This window comes from Protopterus annectens, chromosome 2.part1 (assembly GCF_019279795.1).
Source record: "Protopterus annectens isolate FY-2018-M chromosome 2.part1, PAN1.0, whole genome shotgun sequence".
Lineage (NCBI taxonomy): Eukaryota > Metazoa > Chordata > Ceratodontiformes > Protopteridae > Protopterus > Protopterus annectens.
This window is the reverse complement of record NC_056729.1, coordinates 1,226,810,202-1,226,829,335: the sequence shown is the minus strand read 5'-3', so window position 1 is coordinate 1,226,829,335 and position 19,134 is coordinate 1,226,810,202. Positions and strand designations below refer to the sequence as shown.

At 36.9% G+C, this 19,134-nt stretch overlaps 1 protein-coding gene across 1 annotated transcript in view; it reads left to right on the top strand.

Annotated features, from left to right (window-relative positions):
• Window positions 1–19,134, top strand: part of MFSD2B (major facilitator superfamily domain containing 2B) — a 799,283-nt gene that overhangs the window by 462,894 nt on the left and 317,255 nt on the right. Inside the window, exons 9-10 of the mRNA XM_044062754.1 lie at window positions 2,755–2,838; window positions 17,119–17,199. Coding sequence (XP_043918689.1) covers window positions 2,755–2,838; window positions 17,119–17,199 — 165 coding nt within the window. The remainder of the gene's footprint in view (window positions 1–2,754; window positions 2,839–17,118; window positions 17,200–19,134) is intronic.

Genomic DNA, 19,134 nt, shown 5'->3' with positions numbered 1-19,134 from the left:
AGTTTCAGACTTCATACCCTTCAGAAAATTCATGCCAATGCAAAATCTGTTATTCTATCAACTTAATAAGTTTGTAAGAACAATATTTAAAATTGTCCCTATTTTTGGGCCTTTGTCCCACTTTTATTTACGGCTTCATCCAGATGTATTGCTCTAAGAGATTGGGAGGTATGTGCATAGCATTTAGATGGAAAATATTAAATGTATATATATATATATATATATATATATATATATATATATATATATATATATATATACATTTTTATTTATAAAGGTATGTGTGATTTTGAGGTTTATTATGGAGGGTCTATATCACTTTATCGAATACTTACATTGTCTAACCACTATTAATCGAACCCTCTTTGACATCATCGGGAATTTGCCCTTTTTCCCACTGTAGTGTGATCTCTGAGTCAGAATATTTAGTTAGGGGGGTTTGGGGGGCAGAGCCCCCCACTTGGGTGGGTTTTAAATTTTTTGAATTTTGTCACAGGCAGTAGGTTGGCCAGGCATTGTTTTTTCCTATGAAAAACTTTGATTAAATGGCTGTTCAATAAATTTAGGTTTCAGCAAAGTGATTTGACAATGAGAGTATTCGATAAAGTGATATAGACCCATTATGGAAACGTGCCTGTATGGATGAGGACAATGAAATTAAAAGCATGACAAATCAATAAACTGAATAAAAAGACAAGTGGAGAATGTAAGTTATATAATTTATGAAGATGTAAAATGCAGACATCAAGGATATTTAGGCATTAATTGATTAATGCAGAAGCTTATGTATATTAGACTAGCAGAGCAGGTAATGAAAAAAGGGGATTTTAAGGGAAAAATGGATGGTCATAATATTCTTAAATATTTGCAGAAGAACATGGAATGGAATGTGAATGCACAATGTTAATGTATCTTTCAGTAAAAAAAAAACTCAGCTTATTATCATTAGCAAGGTCCATTTGATTTTTAGCACTTCGATGAACTATTGCCAACTTAGACAGTTAAGGATACATGTTGTTACTCTGAAAGAACATTAACTGTATAATATAACTTTGCAGTAAAAACTTCAGTGTACCATAATACTGAAGTTTACCTGAAAGATAATTTTGAAGTTGCAGAATCTTAGATTTAATTGAGTATTCACTTACCGATATTGCTGATCGATATCAGAGCAGAAGTGTAGCTGGGTCAATCAGCACCTTGTGCGATACCAGAAGCCAGTGTCCCAAAACAGGAAGCTCTTGAACTGAAGAGCAAAACCAAAAAAAAAAAAAGCAACCCGATTGCTACATTCTAGCAGTGGGATTATTACAGTTACATCTACCCTCTCCCCCAGCTAGTTCTTGCAAAAAAGAAAAAAAAAAACAGGATAATGGATGGCCGATCATGCCCACATCCATTTTTTTAAAGTTGCAGGATTATAGAGTATGGGGATGTCCTGCATCCTCCGCATAAAAATACAAATTTTTCAAGTCAATGGTATTGTAATATCAGGGTAAAAAAAGAAAACAGAATGATGGATGAATAATCGCATCCTCCCAACATTTTGCGTCCAGGGCAACTGCCACTCCTAGTCTGCCCCAGTTATGTTTCTGCATCAGAGTCAGTATATTTAGAGTTGAATGACTGTGGGTTATGGCAGAGATGTCTTGCATCCTCTGCAAAAATGCCAATTTTTCTAGTCAGTGTTACTGTAACATCAATATTCTGTTACATTATTAGCAGACAGTCTAAAATGTTATTGGAAAGGAAATATATTCAGAACCAGTGAGATAATCCAGCTATGTAAAAAAAGATAAACTTAAATGAAGAAACAAATAAATGAACAAGTCAGTCAACAAATAAACTGAATGCAATAAGCAGGTACAACATAAATGGTTCTGCTGATGTATTGTACACAGCTTACTGTGTATACTTTTGGCTACCAATGTTAAATGTATATTGCCCAGAATACCACTGATGATCTTGCTGTCTCCCATCAAAATATAGTTAACTCATGTAAATCTCAGTTATAATGCTTTTTTGCAGGGGGCTGTGCCCCACTGCATCCCCTAATGGGAGGATCTGCCACACTCACCCCCAGTCTCTAAGTAAAATGCCTCCAAAATCTTAGAATTTCAAGAAAAGGAATTAAGTACTTTCACTTTTCTCAGAGTTATTGCAGTCTTGATGGTAATATATTTAGGGACGAGGGGGTAGAGCACAGCCCACCACATCAAAAGTGGAGGTGGCACAACCTCCCTACAAAAATGCATTAAAATAATGGTAATTATAATACCCACCACAGTGGTCAAGTGGGGTAATGGGTTAGTGTGGTCAGGAAGGTGGGTTTAGCTTCGGAGACATTTAGTAGACACTTTTTTCTGGTATATTGCATTGTTTGACTACTTATCCTACCAAATGCTTTTACTAGATATTAAGAACTTTATTCAGCAATTAGTGATCAGGAAAAATAAAAAGAGAAGGAATTTGTTTCAGTGTCCTTCTTGAGATAGAAAGAGATAAAATATGTGCAACAGGAAGCATGCTACCAAAACAGTAATCTGCAGAAGTGTTTGTCCACTAGGCCCTGAAACTGTTTGTTTATTTATTTATTGCAAAGATTACTACTAGAAATCCATCTGCATTACAAAAGAATTTAATTAGCCTTTTGTTTACAGTCTAATAACCTGTAGTCATGATACATCTTTTCTTCTGCTTTGTCATTATCACAGGATTTCTATTGAGACTCACAATGTTTTCTTTCTTCTCCAGCTTGAACAAAGCAATTTTATCCTGTTTTGTACACATGCTGTGGATTTACGTGAACATTTCCAGAATATCGTTCTGGTCCTTTTGGTGAGTAAAAACTTGCCTCATTATTGCCTGCTAAGCACATGTCCTAGATAGCTGTGGGCACACTGGCTTTAAGTATCACTTTTTTTCATTGGTTCTTCTGTTTTCTTGTTTAGTATTTATTGTGGGAGTGCAGTTCAGCCCTTTTTTCTTGTTAATATTTCAGAGAGCTCCACTCTCTGTGAGACTGGAGAATTACTTAAATTTTCTAACTGTTTTTGCCACTTTAAACTGGCAACCAACACTTTCAACGCAATCATTTTCTAATAAGACCTTGAAGTTAGAACCTTTTTTACATGCAGCAGATTTATATCCTATACTATTAAAACATCAAGATAACCAATTAATATTTTTCATCTGTTTCTGACCTTTCTAATGGCATAGCAATCAGCAATATATTTAAAAGTAAAATAACTACATAATGACTTGCATGTATGAGTATCAACTATACATTCCCTGCCAACAGGAAAAGTTTATGAAAACATACCTTCTTGCTATTACTTCTTCAAAATTCATATCTGTCTACAAGCCATCATCATATTGCTTAATATAAAGTTTCTCCAAAATAGAAATCCCATTCTAGAATTTCTCATAATCAAAGATAAGCACAGAGAGTCTGATGACTTGATTCTAAATTACATTACCTTTAACAAACCTCAGCTGTTAACTTTGTACATATAATATATAAATTAATGAATGTTTATTTGCTTTAAACAGTGGAACACAAAGTCCGAGTTTCATTACCCAAATAAATCTTCCAAAAAAAATCTCATTGATTCACAGATGTTCCAAGACCATTGTAAGACCAGGGACTCTCATGACCATTGTCACCTTGCTAGCACCCTCCCTCAGGTAGCACTTCATTTTTCCAGAAAGGCCATACCAGTCAATCCTGGAGTAAATTTGTGGATACCCATCCAGTCATCTAGTTTATGTTTAATGGACATGAGTTGCAGAACATGCAGAGGAAGTTTATTTCAGAGGCTTGAGAGGTTCTGGATTATAAACCTATCTTTTTGTCATGTTTGATTTATCTGTTGGTGAAGGTTTAGGTCAAGTATTGGTGGAAATTTTGGACTTGCAGAGAAATAACAGATCCAGAATAATAAGGTTTTTAATGGCATGGTAAGTGGGACAGTCTATAATGCACTGAATAAAAGGTTAAAGCATCCAGTCTGCACTGGTAGCTCATGGACTTTAGACCTCTGATCTTTTTGGTTAGGAATTTATCGAGTTCCAAAGGGTGTGCTGTGATTGATAACTTGCCTGATTAATGCTTTCTATAAGTGAGTGATTACTTCTTTAGACCTTGATGATATTCCTTTGGCAATTAGCTGGACTAAATAAAAGGATTTCCTGACAACTGCTGTTACATGATGATCAAAAGAGATGGAGCTATCAAGTGCCTAGGTAATTAATTACAGTAAACTCTCAGTTAACCAGAACTCAAGCAACCAGAACTCTCAAGCTACCAGAAAAAAAACTGAAGAAATACAGTACCATTTTCATGTGTTGCACTTTCTGTTTTCCTCCCGCAGAAGCATACCTTATGTTTTTAGAGTTTTAGAGTTTTAAAAAGGAAGATAGGAATAAATTCCCTCTTTTCCCAACCTGAGATCAAGTCAAACCAAACAAATAGTTTAGGGTACAGTATTAGTCAGGCCTATTTTTAATAGTAACTCTCAAGCAACCAGAAACTACAATTATCTGGCATCTACCAATCCCCATCGGTGCCAGTTAACTGAGAGTTTACTGTACATTTTCATCATGTAGAGGTGTGCTGTCTGGACTGTATGATAAGAGGAGGGGTTGCCTACCAAAAGTAATGATAGCACATTTTTCAGCATTTAGTTTGAGCCCATTTTTAGTACACCATGGGTTTACTATGTTAAGTTCTTCTTCTTCTTCTTTCAGCTTTTCCTGGTTGGGGTCACCACAGCGGATCACCTGTCCACTCATGATTGGCAGTGGAGTTTTACGGTGTCGAGTTGCCAGCCCAGCACCCAACCTTCAACGGAAGGCACACACGTGCACACACTCATGCCTAGAGCGAATTTAGAGTATCCAATCCACCGACCAGGGGGGGGGGGGGGCTCATGCTATAGGACTGCAGCCCCCCCTCCCCCCCAGCTGTAAAAAGAAGAAAAAACAAAAACAATCCTGGAACTGTAGAAAGAAGAAAAAAAAACAAAAACAAAAAAAAAATTGCAAGTCCCGGAACTCCACGCATATGTGCTTGGAGTTCCTGGAACTCACAGAACTACAGACTGCTGTGTTGGCAGTCTGGTTGGGGGGAAGGCATCTCTGCCCTGCAGTCTATGCAGTGACAACCAAATAGAACATAAGAACTCCAGACTGCATCGGCTGCAGGCTGAGCCTACTCTCATGGGGAAACCAGCCGAGAGGACAGTTGAGCCTACACTCTCACCGGGAAACCATCTGTTAGCTTGGGCGGGACTTGTGAAACACTGAATGGGACATGGACTCAGGGAACTGATACTGCAGAAGACCTTGAATGGGACTGAGGATAAACACTCAACTGAAGTAAAAGTGTGTGTGTGTGTGTGTGTGTGTGTGTGTGTGTGTGTGTGTGTGTGTGTGTGTGTAATGCCCCAGTTGCTATATACTGGTGGCTAGAGAGAACTCAGGATACATGGTGGTGGGCTTGAACCCTGTACCTTGGGTGCAGGTGGCAAGAGCCTGAATTCCCTACCCACCATCATTTGTAAATCATTTGCAGATTTTTTCCTCATATTTGTTCTGTTCTGTTCCTCATAAAATCTGTGATTTCTGTATGTTTTTTTCCTTACACAGTTAGTGGTGCAGTGGTAGCATTGTTGTCTGACAGCTACAGGTTCTCTGGTTTGATTCTTGGCTGGGGTGCCTTCTGTGTGGAATCTGCATGTCCTCCCTGTGTTTGTGTGGGTTTCCTCTGGGTGCTCTGGTGTCCTCCTATCTTACAAAGACATGTGTCTGGAGTGTTTCTCCCTGGGCCTCTGCTGAAAATTGGCTTTTGTTCCAAGTTAGACTTTCCTGGTTAACAAATGTTAAATAAATAAAAATAAAATCTGTGGTTTCTGTATTTTTTTTCCATACACAGTCAGTAATGCAGTGGTGCAGTGGTATCATTGTTGCCTGACAGCTACAGGTTCTCTGGTTTGATTCTTGCTGGGGTGCCTTCTGTGTGGAGTCTGCATGTCCTCCCTGTGTTTGTGTGGGTTTCCTCTGGATGCTCTTGTGTCCTCCCATCTTACAAAGATGTGTCTGGAGTGTTTCTTCCTGGGCCACTGCTGAAAATTGGCATTTGTTTCAAGTCAGACTTTCCTGGTTAACAAGTGTTAAATAAATAAAAATGACAGGCATTTGAATTTCAGACTTCATATTCTTCAGAAAGTACATGGTTACACAAAATCTTTTATTCTAGCAAATTTCTAGTTTATAAGATGGATATTTGAACATTTTCCTATTTTTGGGACTGTATTCCCCCATTATTGGCTTTGTCCAGGTGTTTTTTTGCTAAGAGGTTGAGAGCTATGGTGAGAAGTCACTGAGAACTGAATTCACTGAATATGTTTGGGGGCTGTATTCTCCTATTATTGGCTGTGTTCAGGTGTTTTGTGCTAAGTGGTTGACAGCTATGGTGAGAACTGAATTCACTAAATGGTAGCCATTTAAGTTTCAGTCTTCCTCTCTTTCACAAAACAGCTGATTTGGCATAGTGATATGTTGCTCTGACTGTTTTGCACAGGGTCCTGGGTTCAAACCTGGCAGTGAAATATATGGTGGTAACATAGCATTTTATTCTAGAAACTTTCCAACATTATACAAGCAATGTTTAAAATGTGTCCCTGGTTTTGGGGCTTTTGTCCCCCCCCCAAATAAATTTTGGCTTTTTCCAGATTTCTTGTGCTGCAAAGTTCAGAGATACAGCTGAGTGTCGAGTAGATTTTACAAGGAGCTGAGAGCTGCAGGGGAACAAAAGTTTAGTGCTGCTTATGCTGAGTCTGTTTGCATTGTTAATAGCGGTTCTTATTACGTGATCGAAGTTTTGAAACTTCGAACACAACAATATCGAACTTGTCTGCTCGAAGTTTCAAAACCTCAAACACAGAAAAAAATAAAATAAAACATGCAACAGTAAACTGTTGCAAGCAGGAAAACCTGCTTGCAACAGTTTACTGTTGCATGTTTTATTTTTTTTTTCCGTGTTCGAACTTCTGCAAGTTCGACTATATGGTTTCGACCATATAGGGTTCGAACTTGTTGAAGTTTGATCATGTAATAGGAACCTATTAATAGCACATGTAGTGTACTTGCTTTTGATGCAGAAGGCTGTGGATTCTACTCCCACAATAGGTAGATGCATTGCTGATACTGTACTGTGTTGTAAAGAGGGTGAATGCTGCAGTCCTTTTTGGCGAAGATACCTAGTAACTATGAACCTGTTATCAGTTTGCCATCCATTCCCTATTGCAATATTACTAGCAATTTATTCCTCAAGGGCAACAGGTACTTTATTTGTAGATGAAACAATGAAATATAAAGTCGTTTGCTAGCAGCAACCTCTTCATTAGTTACAGATCTCTTTAATGTGGAATTATTTAGATGACTTTTACTTATTCAGAGATTGTGCATATTTACTGATACTGGTGGACTGTAGAAGTTTGAGTAGACTTTTATGATGGAAATGTTCTGAACTGGGCAGTTTTGTCATTATTGGTGCATGCATTTTGTTTCATTGTTTACTGGAAAAATGTTCAAAACAATAAATTTAAAATGCCTTCTAACAACTGTAATGTATTGTACAAGGAATATAATTTAATACAATCAGGAAGGTGTATCAAAGAGCACGTGTATGTTTCATGAGCAAGGGGCCTATGATTTTAAAATAGCCCAAAGTTGATCTTTATCTGCCACTGGCAAAATGTATTTTCTTTAAATGTGGGTTTCAATGCTGTTTCAATGAATGTGAGTTTCAAGGGCAGAGAAGTTTTAATGCTAAGTCTATTTTCATTGTAAGACTGCATTGCTTTGTTTAGCAGACATCTATTAGTGTTTGTGCTGTAAAATGCAAAATAAAACTGTTAAATGAAATCCAAATCATCGCAGAAGTAAAGCAGTATGCACATTACAGTGTTTATGGTAAATGGAGTGAAATAACCAAGGAATGGGACATTGGATTGGCTGAAGGGGGAGGCTCCATTCGACCATGATTTTGTGAGGGGGGAAGGTTAGCAAACTCAAAGACAGCCCTGGCTGAACTATACCTCTCAACTGTCCAGATTTTTGCAGAATGAATAGATTTTTGCTTCTTATTTTTGGTTTGTTCCTCATAAAATTTGTGATTTTCTGGCAAATTATTTAGGAATGAAGTCACTAAATAATGACAGACATTGAGTTTCAGATGTCATAACCTTCAGAAAAATGCATGCTAAAGCAAGACCTGTTATTCTATCAACTGTCTTAAGTTTATACAAGAACAATTTTTAGTACTGTTTGTATGTTCCCCCAATATATTTGGCCTTGTCCAGATTTCCTGCATTAAGAGGTTGAGAGGTACATACAAATAAATTGCTTTTTAGAATTAGGAATATCCAAATTACTCAACTGTCCCCATATTTTGGCTCAAAATGTTGCTCTCCCTCTAATAATCCCTCCGCAAAATGGCAATTTTGGAAGAAAATGTGGAGGGTTTACAATTATAAATAACTGTAATGATCAATGGTATAGATTACTTTTATTCCAGAAATGCATGTAGATTCTTATTTTGTCAGCTGCTCAAGTTAACAGTACTATTATTAAAAAGGTATCCCTTCTTTGACAGATTCCCAGCTGTATTGTGTGGCAATTTTATATTTTTGCATCATATTTTTGGCCCGTTTTTCTTAAAATTGTGTTTTTTTTTTGCAAATTAGTGACAAATCATTAAAGACTGAAGTTAGAAAATAATGGCAGACATTTGAGTTTCAGATTTCATACCCTTCAGAAAACTCATACTCATGCAAGACCTACTACTATTCTATTATCTTTCTAAGTTTATAAGAGCAATATTTAAAAATTGCCATTATTTTTGGCCCTGTGTCCCACTTCTATGCATGGCTTTGTCCAGATTTCTTGTTCTGAGGTTGAGAGGTATGAGTGTCAGAGCCATCACCATTAGCCAGAGACATTTCAAATTGTGACATACTTGTTGCACCCCACTCCCCCATGTAGTGATTCTGGATGTGTCCAAGCAAGGCAAGGAGCAGTTATGCAGTGTAAGTGTGCATAGTATTCCCCCATCCAAGGTAGACACAAGTACGACCATGGCTTTTCATCTGTCCTTGATTTTGCAGAATGTTCTGGTTTTCTGTCATATTTTTATACTGTTGATTTATGCTTCTTATTATTCAGAAAATGCATACTGTCACAGTGCCCTGTTGCTCTGTGTTTAACTAGCAATGCTTTAATGACCATCAGGTAACCTTGTCGGAGATTGTAAGATGCAAGTAAGCTTTAATAAGCATACTGTTAAATAATTACCAACATTGAAAGCCTTTTTGTTGTTGCCATGCAGAGAATATTTATATAACTAGATAACGTATAAGCCTTGGGTATTGAAATGCATATGACAGTATTTGTAATAAAGGACAGGATTACAGTATTTTCAGAAGCTCATTACATTTGTTGGAGACTTGCAGTCATCTTTGCAGGCTTTACTTGTAAACTAAACTTCCAATCTATCATGTGTGGTCCATAACTTGTGCAGTAATCCTTTAAGCAATTTATCTTGAGCTTGTTTCTTGTTTGCTGCTCAATTTTTACTTTGATCATGTCTTCCCATGAAACAAGTAGATAGTTGTCAGGCAGCAGGTCTTTTTTGGATAAGAAACATTTTTTTTCAAGTGGGGGTATCACAGAGATTGCGACTTTCAGCATGTTACTTGGTAATTTTATAAAGCTGAATATAAATTATAATTAGAACTGTAGTGCAAGGAGAAGTGGTTTGAGTTGAGTGCTTCTTGGTTTTTTTATACTTTATGACTGGCATTCCAGTAATGTATTTAAAAAGTATTTTTTTTTTCATGCCTCACAACCTTTGTGTTTCCATCTAGATATTAAGTAAGCTATCATGTAGCCAATGCATTGAAATATATTTTTCTTCTACACTTCATTTTGTCTTGATTGGACTTTTGTAATGATGGTTTGGGACCCAGGGCAGCGTATTTAATTAAAGTTCCAGTTGTTGTGGTTTTGAGCATAGCTCCACCCCTTCCAATTGGCCCCACCCATTCAACTGTCTCCTGCAACCCCCTTTAATTTGAAGTTACCAGTCACCACTGCCACCTACACTATGTGTAGTTCATTCTGTTTTATCTCAGCATTCAAAAACTGAATTTTAATATCAGAAATATCAGATGTATGTTGTACAATTCTGTAGAACCATTTAGAGACTACAAACACTTACTAAATTAAGCCTGTGTGTCAGTCTAAGTCAACATGAATACCTGTATTTTCTAAAGGCATACATATCCAAACACATGCTGCCTCTCCCACTCATAGAGTACCAGACTAGCAAAGGAAGGTACTGCTGATGCACCCATTCGTATTCCTTTTATTTTCTGATCATTACTGCAGATAAAGAAATCATTTGACAGTATTACAGCTACATAAATTAACATCCAGTACTTATCAAAGTTTTGTAAAGGGCAAGAATCACAAACCACATCAATACCACTTTGTTGCAGTATGAACTATATAAATATTTTATGTTTATTATGATCAGCAGAAGAGTCCATTTAATCTGTATTCAGTACAAGATCTTAAAAATACCAGGAATTTGTAAAAAAAGAGCATGACGTGTATTGCATGAAGCTTTTGTCTTATCTACAAAACTGGAAAAGCATTTTGTTTTTTAACCTTTTTAGAAATGATAAGTCTAAAGGGAGGTTTAATAATAGCTATGTGCAGTTTAGGCTTACAAAAATGTCATGCTTTTGAGGTTTTTAACATATAGATGATCATATATTTCTTCAGAAATCCATTAGTACAACACATCTGGTTCAGTGGGTTCATCAACTAACTTTCTATATGTAAAACAAATGTCAGAAAGACTAACATACTTACATCTCTCAGTGTATGCCTGTAATAAGCACCCTATCATTTTTATTTGCTTTCATTATTCTGGTGTTCTTATTATAGTTTAAATTGTTCAATGTCTTGCATTCTGAAAAGATGTGTTAGAGAAATATCTTTGCATAGCTATTTTTTTTTTGACAAGACTTAGTTCAACATCATATGCATTCTAAACTGAAAAGATAACTTGATGCGGGGGAGAGGAAAAGGTGCTTTTTCTCAAAGGCTTATTACAAATGATACTGAGGAAATTATTGCATTACATAATTTAAATTAAATTTTCTGGTAAACATTTTTTATTTCAGTAAAAATGTTTAGCAAGGTAGCCCAACTTGCTGGAATACAAGAAAACCCTTATTGTAACAAATCAATCTGACCTGACATTGAAATAGGTCTTAGATTTTCTATTCAAATGTAAAACATAATTTTTAAAGTCATCTCAGAGTACCCTGACTTGTACGTGTTCAAAACTCATGAAGTCATGTAGATTTAAGATAAGGTATTTTTTCTTGTTACATATTATGCAAAATCTCATATAGGGGATTATTTTAAGTCTTCATTTAATGTACAGCAAGTCCCAAAATCCATAATACTACATTCAAAAAAAAAAACTTATGAGTCCATGGGGATTCTCCTCAACTTGTCAGAGAAGAAAATAAAGGAAAACTTGATATTTCTCCATAGTAATAGCTGTACATGTCTCAGACACTACTTCTGCAAAAATTCTCCTATTAAGCACAGCAGGAAAAACATCAGAATGGGAATTTCATTGGTAGTGCAACCTAGAACTGCTGCTCTTCTCCAGCCGGCTCAGGCTCTGGCACTGCTATCTGGAGTGTGCAGAAGGTCACCTTCAGGATTAACAAATTCTTCATCTCTATGGTCCAATCCATCATGTCATTTCATTCAGTGTAAATAGATACCACCTGCAAGCTAGATACGGATTCAGACTGTTATATCTAAATAGTTGATAAGGTGCTGCTTTTTTTTGGTAGTTCCTTCACAAAATCTACCCTTCATTAACCTTATAGACTCATGTATTCACTAGCAAAAAATTGCCAGTCACTGGAAAGGTCTAGCTTTTTGTTTTAAGTTTTATTTGTAAGTTTCCCTTCCTTGGTTTATGTCATCTAATAGCACAGACACACATACAGCCTCTCATTAGTACCAATTTCAAAGTCTGTCCTCTGGCACCACAACTTTATCTTTGTGCTTGCTACTACTATAGAAAAGAATTTAGTAAACTGGACTAACTGAATGGAATGCCATATCACATGAAATTAGAATCTCCTTATCCCTTCTATCCTTAAAAAAGGTCCCCACAGCCATCTATTGGAAGCTTTCTAGTGTAATTGTTCCACAAATCAGACTTAAACATATCCTTAACCCTTGCCTTCTGACAGATTCTGGTTTTTAGATTTCTGTTATAATCCTCATTTGTCCCACGTACACCTATTCTGCTCTCATTTACTATTCCCTACATTTTTTTTTTGCTTTTGACCTATTTACCTATTTCCCATATATTCTCTCCAGATACTTCTTCCTCTCCTATATTGAAATTTGATTGCAATGTAGCCTTAAATTATGCATTTATTTAATACTTGGTATAGTTGTTTGTATGCTTCACCTACATTTCTCTTTTCATCTGTATTATTTTAACCTGTATATACTCATTATGCATGTATAAATTGTTTGGCTTTTGACTCTTGCCCAGGTCATAAATGAAAATGACCCTTAGATCTGTCCACTTTCTCAGTTAGCAGAGGTTAAATAAATAAATAAAGCAGAAGCTCAAATTACACAGAAGCTGATCCCACTTGCTTTGCCACTATGTTGTCCACCAAAATCTCACCCAAAAGCATCTCCTAGAGCAAACAGAGATAAAAAAAGCTACAGGCCTGGTGGCACTAGTTCAGCAAAAGTAAGTGAATAAATGATAAACAATTCAAACTTCACAACTAAAAGTGGTTATCTCTCTCTAGGCTACACAACAAACCACTCTTTTTCATGGTTAATAAGGCATTTGATTTGGCATTGTTGATTTTCATGCTGTCCTGCTTGTAGTCTGCAGTAAAGGTGCCAATGCAATGCTAGAAATCAGACATTTGAGGCCAGTAAGACAATATCCACTCTAAACAGCAAGGATGCAAGGCATACATTCTCAGATTACTAACCCAGCCTTGGCTTGGACTTTGATATTAAGTCCATAAACAATCACAAATAGGAGAAGAGCCAAGATAACCCTTTGGCAGAGTTCTACATCCAGCTTGAGTGTATTGACTTAATTTATAGAAGGTAAACACAACATGTATGCCAGAAATACAGGAACCAAATGGCATTCAGCATGAGCCCATTTTGCCAGCTCATAGGTATTGCTTCCTTCTTCCAAGCCACATTGCAAAGACAACTTCCTAACAATATCTAAATTTGTCAGTATTTCTGTCCAGAACTCTTTAATCTTACAACATTGCCATCAGTTGTTTCTAGTACTGCCTCCTCATGGAAAGGACGGCCCACTCAGAGAGGATTTATATGTTATTCCCCAAAGTACAATAACTGTCCTGGACTGGAAAGAAATTATATTTCACAGGAACATGTGCATTTAATTGAAAGCTTTGACACAGATGCAATAACTATTTTAGATCATGCACCCATAAAAACTAAGACAAAAATGCAAGTTAATGAAGTAAAAATGAGACACTGGCCCTTCCCCACCTACCTGTTTAAAACAGAGAAATTTAAGGAATGGGTAGTGGAAATTAAAAGAGAGTTATAGAGAAGACACAGATTTCTTCAGAAAGGATAGCCACTGAGTGGAATAAAATGCAAATATAGTTTAAATGTAGGGTAGAAATACAAGAGAGAGAGAGAGAGATGGTTAAAAAGTAATAAAAATTATTTAGAGGGGCTGACGCATGTTAAAATGTTGCAGACTAAGGAGAGTCTCAGAACAAAAAACGGAATAATTGCACAGTGCTGAAGAGAAAATAAGGGGATAGTTGGATAATATACATATGTTTAGGAAGCATTGATGTTAAGCAACTAGTTTTTGATAATAACTACAGAGCACAAAAACATTTATCACAGTAACTTAAGTAACAGAAAATAGAAAAGGTTGTAGCCAAACTTAAGGAGCCATTGAAAATTTAAAATAACTAAAGATCTTATAGAGGTATTAGAAAGATTTCAAAAATTTTAAGAAAATTTGTATAAAGCAGGGAAATGGTGGAACCAAGAAAGAGCACAAATGGAAATATTTATGGAAGAATTAATTATACCAAAGTCAGATGAAGATGAGGCCCTATACTCGGACCCCTCCTCTTTATCCTATTTATTAATAGTATAAACTCAGCACCCCAACTCACTACAATCATACAATATGCAAACAATACATCCCTTATCTGCTCTGCCCCCTCCCTCCAAGAACTTCAAGATAAGACTCAAAAAGCATTTCAGGAAATAGAAACTTACATATCTAACCATCAGCTCATTCTAAACCCTAATAAGACCAAGCTAATGATTTTCACCAAGAAACCTTCCAAACCCCACTCTCCATCACTCGTTATTCATTCCAGCAATGTAACCAAAATTGAACCCACAAACCATACCAAACTCCTAGGCGTAACTATAGATGACAGGCTGAAATTTGATATTCACACTTCCCTGGCAATCAAAAAAGTGCATGTGAAACTTGGCCCTCTCTACCATGCAAGAGCTTTCCTAACAAACCATACCAGACTCGCCATCACTAGATCTCAACTTCTATCTACCCTGCTCTACTGCTCACACATATTTACAAACCTGTGCAAAGCCGACCTAAACAACCTAGCAACCTGCTATAATAAAATTGCAAAATCTGCCAGCAATCATCCCCATAAATTTCACCACTGTTCTGCTCTCCAACAACTGAACTGGCTTGAGCTCCCCAACCTGTTAACATTAAAACAAACTTACCTTTACATACCAAATCATTCACAACTGCAGTCAATGCACTGTACTTTCCACCCTAGTCCAACCACAGGTCAGTACAAGGTCCCTTCGATCTTCAAACAGGCTAATGCTAAAAATAACCCAGTCTTACAACTGCCATGGCGACTCCCTCTACTCTAATAAAATAGCCAAGACCCGGAATGCTCTCTCCCAACACATTCAAAACACTCTCAACTATTCTTCCTTCAAAACAAAAACAAAAGAACATCTCAAAGCCACCTGGCTCTGCCCTTGTAGTTCTCCCGGATAATCCATCCTCTCTCCCAGTTCTTTCACAATCTTCCTTTGATAGGAGTTTTCAACTTTGTCTCAAGCCCATTGGAATCATAACTACATTGTGAACAATGTATCTATGTAAAGTGCTATGACTAATGTCACTTTGTAATGTTTCTCTGTCAATCATTTTTTTTTCATTAGATGTTTCTTGATTTTGCTCTGGACTCTATTAGTATTTCATACACGCAGTTATCTACAATGCTGTACACAGTATGGTCAATGATTAATTTTGTCTCTTCTGTTAGTATTGAAATACTCAGTTATCTACAGTTTCTGTACATAATATACTCTGGACTTCTTGAGTATACATATAGTATTTTGTATTATTTTGCATTACTTTGTATTTGTATTTTTGCATTATTATTAGACATCACTATTGTGTGTGGAGCTTTTCTCCCTGGGTCTCCACTGAAAATGGGTTCAATGGCCCAGTCGGATACTACCTGGTTAACAAATATAAATAAAATAAATAAATAAAATAAACATGGCGATTATTTTGAATATATACTTCCAACTTACAGCTTAATATGTACACACTGACATCTGGCAGGCTGATATTGTATGCAGATAGAAGGAGATGAGATAAAAATGGTGATATATAATCTATCTGCAGAGAAGTCTCCAGAAATAGATAGTATTCCTGCGGAAGTTTGGATGTTAGGAGGGAAGAAAGTGATAAAGACCTGGAAAATGTTGTATGGAGTTTTGAACATTTTTTTTCAGTAAGCAGTGAAACAAAATATATGAATCAATAATGACAAGAAGTACCCATTTCAGAAAATTTCAGCCATAAAAGACCACTCAGACTGTCATTTTTACAATCCACCAATATCCATATTCAACAATTATGGTCACTTTATCATCCACTGTGTACACATCACATGTCTGATTGAGACAAAATGTCTGTGGTAAAGTATTCCAATTCGCTTTACCCAACTGCCCCTATTTTTGAGGAATGTTCCTATTTTCAGGCCTGATTTAGGATGTCCCTATTTTTGGAGATATGTTCCTGTTTTCAAGCTTGATTTACAAGGTGCAGTGGTGCAGCAGTTGCATTGTCGCCTCACAGCAAGAGGTTCTCCGGTTCAATTCTCAGCTGGGGTGCCTTCTATGCGGAGTCTGCACGTCCTTCCTTCGTCCATATGGGTTTCCTGTGGGTGCTTCAGTTTTCTCCCACATTACAAAGACATGCATCTGGAACGTTTCTCCCTGGGCTTCCGCTGAAAATTAGCTTCATTCCAAGTCAGACTTTCCTGGTAAACAAAGATTAAATAAATAAAATTAAAAAAAAACTTTATACAATTTTTGAATCCCCCACATCACATGTGATTTGAAGATTTGAAGCTAACTAGTACCCTGAAAACCACACTACATGACCAATATACTAGTGGCAACAATAATTTAAAGAAAAAGGACACACATCTTCCAATTCCTTTTGTTTCTAAAGCAAAAATAAATGATGTGGTGTGGTACAATTTTGCAATATAGTTTATTAAAGTGCATACATTTACAGTGTCTCTTTGATAATGTGGTTATATTTTTTTCATCATTTTTGTTACTCTGTTTTTAAACATATTTCTGAGTAGTAATTCATCCTACATCCAGTAGTAATGTGGGATATGTGCTATTTGGTATTCAAGTTTAAGTGAATTAGATGGCTGTTCCTATTTTTCAAGGGCATTTATTCCTGTTTTCAATGTCTGCAGTTTAGGGCATTTATTCCTGTTTTTAATGTCTGCAGTTTGAGTACTATGATTTCCTCCTCTGTTTTATTACAAATCCTGAGTTATTTCATTGCCAGACAATGGTGACAATCTCCTCTCATATGCTAGTAGTTAAGATCCCCGCCCATGCAATGTGATGCATTTTATGCATAATAATCAGACTTGTTTCTTATTACAGGTGTCTGCCGCACTAAGCATTCCATTCTGGAAATGGTTTTCACAACGATTTGGCAAGAAAACAGCATCTTTTGGCATTTTTGTGAGTTGTAGTTTGTTTATTAGTATTTTTGTAGAGTTGAGTACACTACTTGATGCTTATTTAAACAATAAAATGAGGGTTGCTGCTGTAAGAATGTTTTAAACACAAAGGTAAAGTATTTTGTATGCGTTACTGGATAACAGAAATGCACTTTTCTTTCAAGAACCATCATGTACTATTAACTGTCAGCATACAGTCTTACTCATCATTGTGGCACCTCTTTTTCAGAAAAAAAACATTAGCTTCTTCAAATGTCACAGCTTCTTCAAATGTCACCCTGTAGCACAGTAAAGGGCATTAATGCAGGCTGTACAGAGACGTGTATCCATTTATTCCCATGATTCACCTAGTTATTCCTTCAGTAATGTAAAATGTGACAACTTCGTACTGTAGTTATATCCATTTTAGGAGACTGACACTGCATTACTTACAAGCTAAGCTGTCTGCTGGCATTGAATGTTTTGACCCTGTTTGTGAGGCCAATGACTTAGGTTCAGTAACATGTCACTCGAATGCCACATGGGTAAGAAACGACTAAGGTGGGCCTACAACACTAATTAATACCTTATAACAAGAATTCACAGTGAACAGATGCAACAGAAGAATCAAAGTGGGAGTGCCAAGTTACTATGAATGCCCAGTTACATAGCCCTAGTCCCAATTTCAGGTAGTGGATCAAGCTGAGGGAAATGAAAACAAATCCTTGGTGGGGATGGAATTCTTGTGCCCAAACACTGTATTGTGTCATATGTCACTGTTTTTCTGTCACCTTTGTTCTTTTGATAGCAGCTGTTCCTTCTCTGACAATCTCTGGCCAAAAAGGACTAGAATGGTATTTGTGACATCTGTTCTCATATCTTTCGCACCTCACTGATGAAGTCTAATATATGTAACAAAACAGTAGCAGTAGCTGGACTGGTGGTACAGAGGCAAGGCATCAAACTATGCCATCAGTGACCTGGGTTCAGGAATGCACTTAGTGTAATGGTAAGGTCAGCTGGGGAGGGGGTTACATAGACTTAGGAGAAACAGTATGGGATATATACACCACAGCCAGATTGACCTCGCTTTCATAGGTTCAAGGGAGATAACCAATGTCCAGCACATGTGTTACAAATGCACACATACTGACAATGAGGTCACTGCTTTATGCTTCTCCATTAAGGACTTTGACCAGTTATCAGTAGTATTACATTGCTCACCCTCTACCAACCTCACTCTTGCTATATGAGTCATCACTCTCCAGCCCTTATGAACTGGTTAATCACAAGCCTCATCCCTTCAAGAAGTTAAAGATCATGTGCAAACTGACACAGTCAAAGTAGTCTAATTGTTCTCAAAATGCATTTTGTCAGTAGCTGCTGGCTTGACTGACTTTCTATTATTTAAGCTTGCATTCTTGCTTTTCTTTTTAAGAAAGATTGCTTCCAAAAAAGGCATAACCATAATATTCTGCATCCTCAATGACTACTCTGAGAAAAGTTTGGGTCTATATTACGAGATTGAACGTTTAGGTGATTGAACACCTAAACATCAACCCGTAAATGTCGAACCCTTAAAACCGCGAACAGCGATTTACGCAATTTTTTCCCCTGGGAAACAAAACAAACCTTTAAACACTAATCAAGTGGGGGCTTCACCCCCACACCCACCTATCTAAATATACCAACTCCGAGATCGCCCTACATTGGGGAAAAGGGCAACTTACCAATGCCAGCCAAGCAAATTTTTTCCCAGGGAAAAAATTCACGTAAATGGCCGTTCGTGATTGTCAGACTTTGACATTTATGGGTCTACGTTTAGGTGTTTTATCACCTAAACGTTCAATCACGTAATATATACCCAAAAAGTTCTGCTTCCTTGCTGATGTGCTGACATCATGCTGAGGTCAGCAGAGTCCATTATCTAGTCAGCAAGAGGGTGAAAGGTGTACAG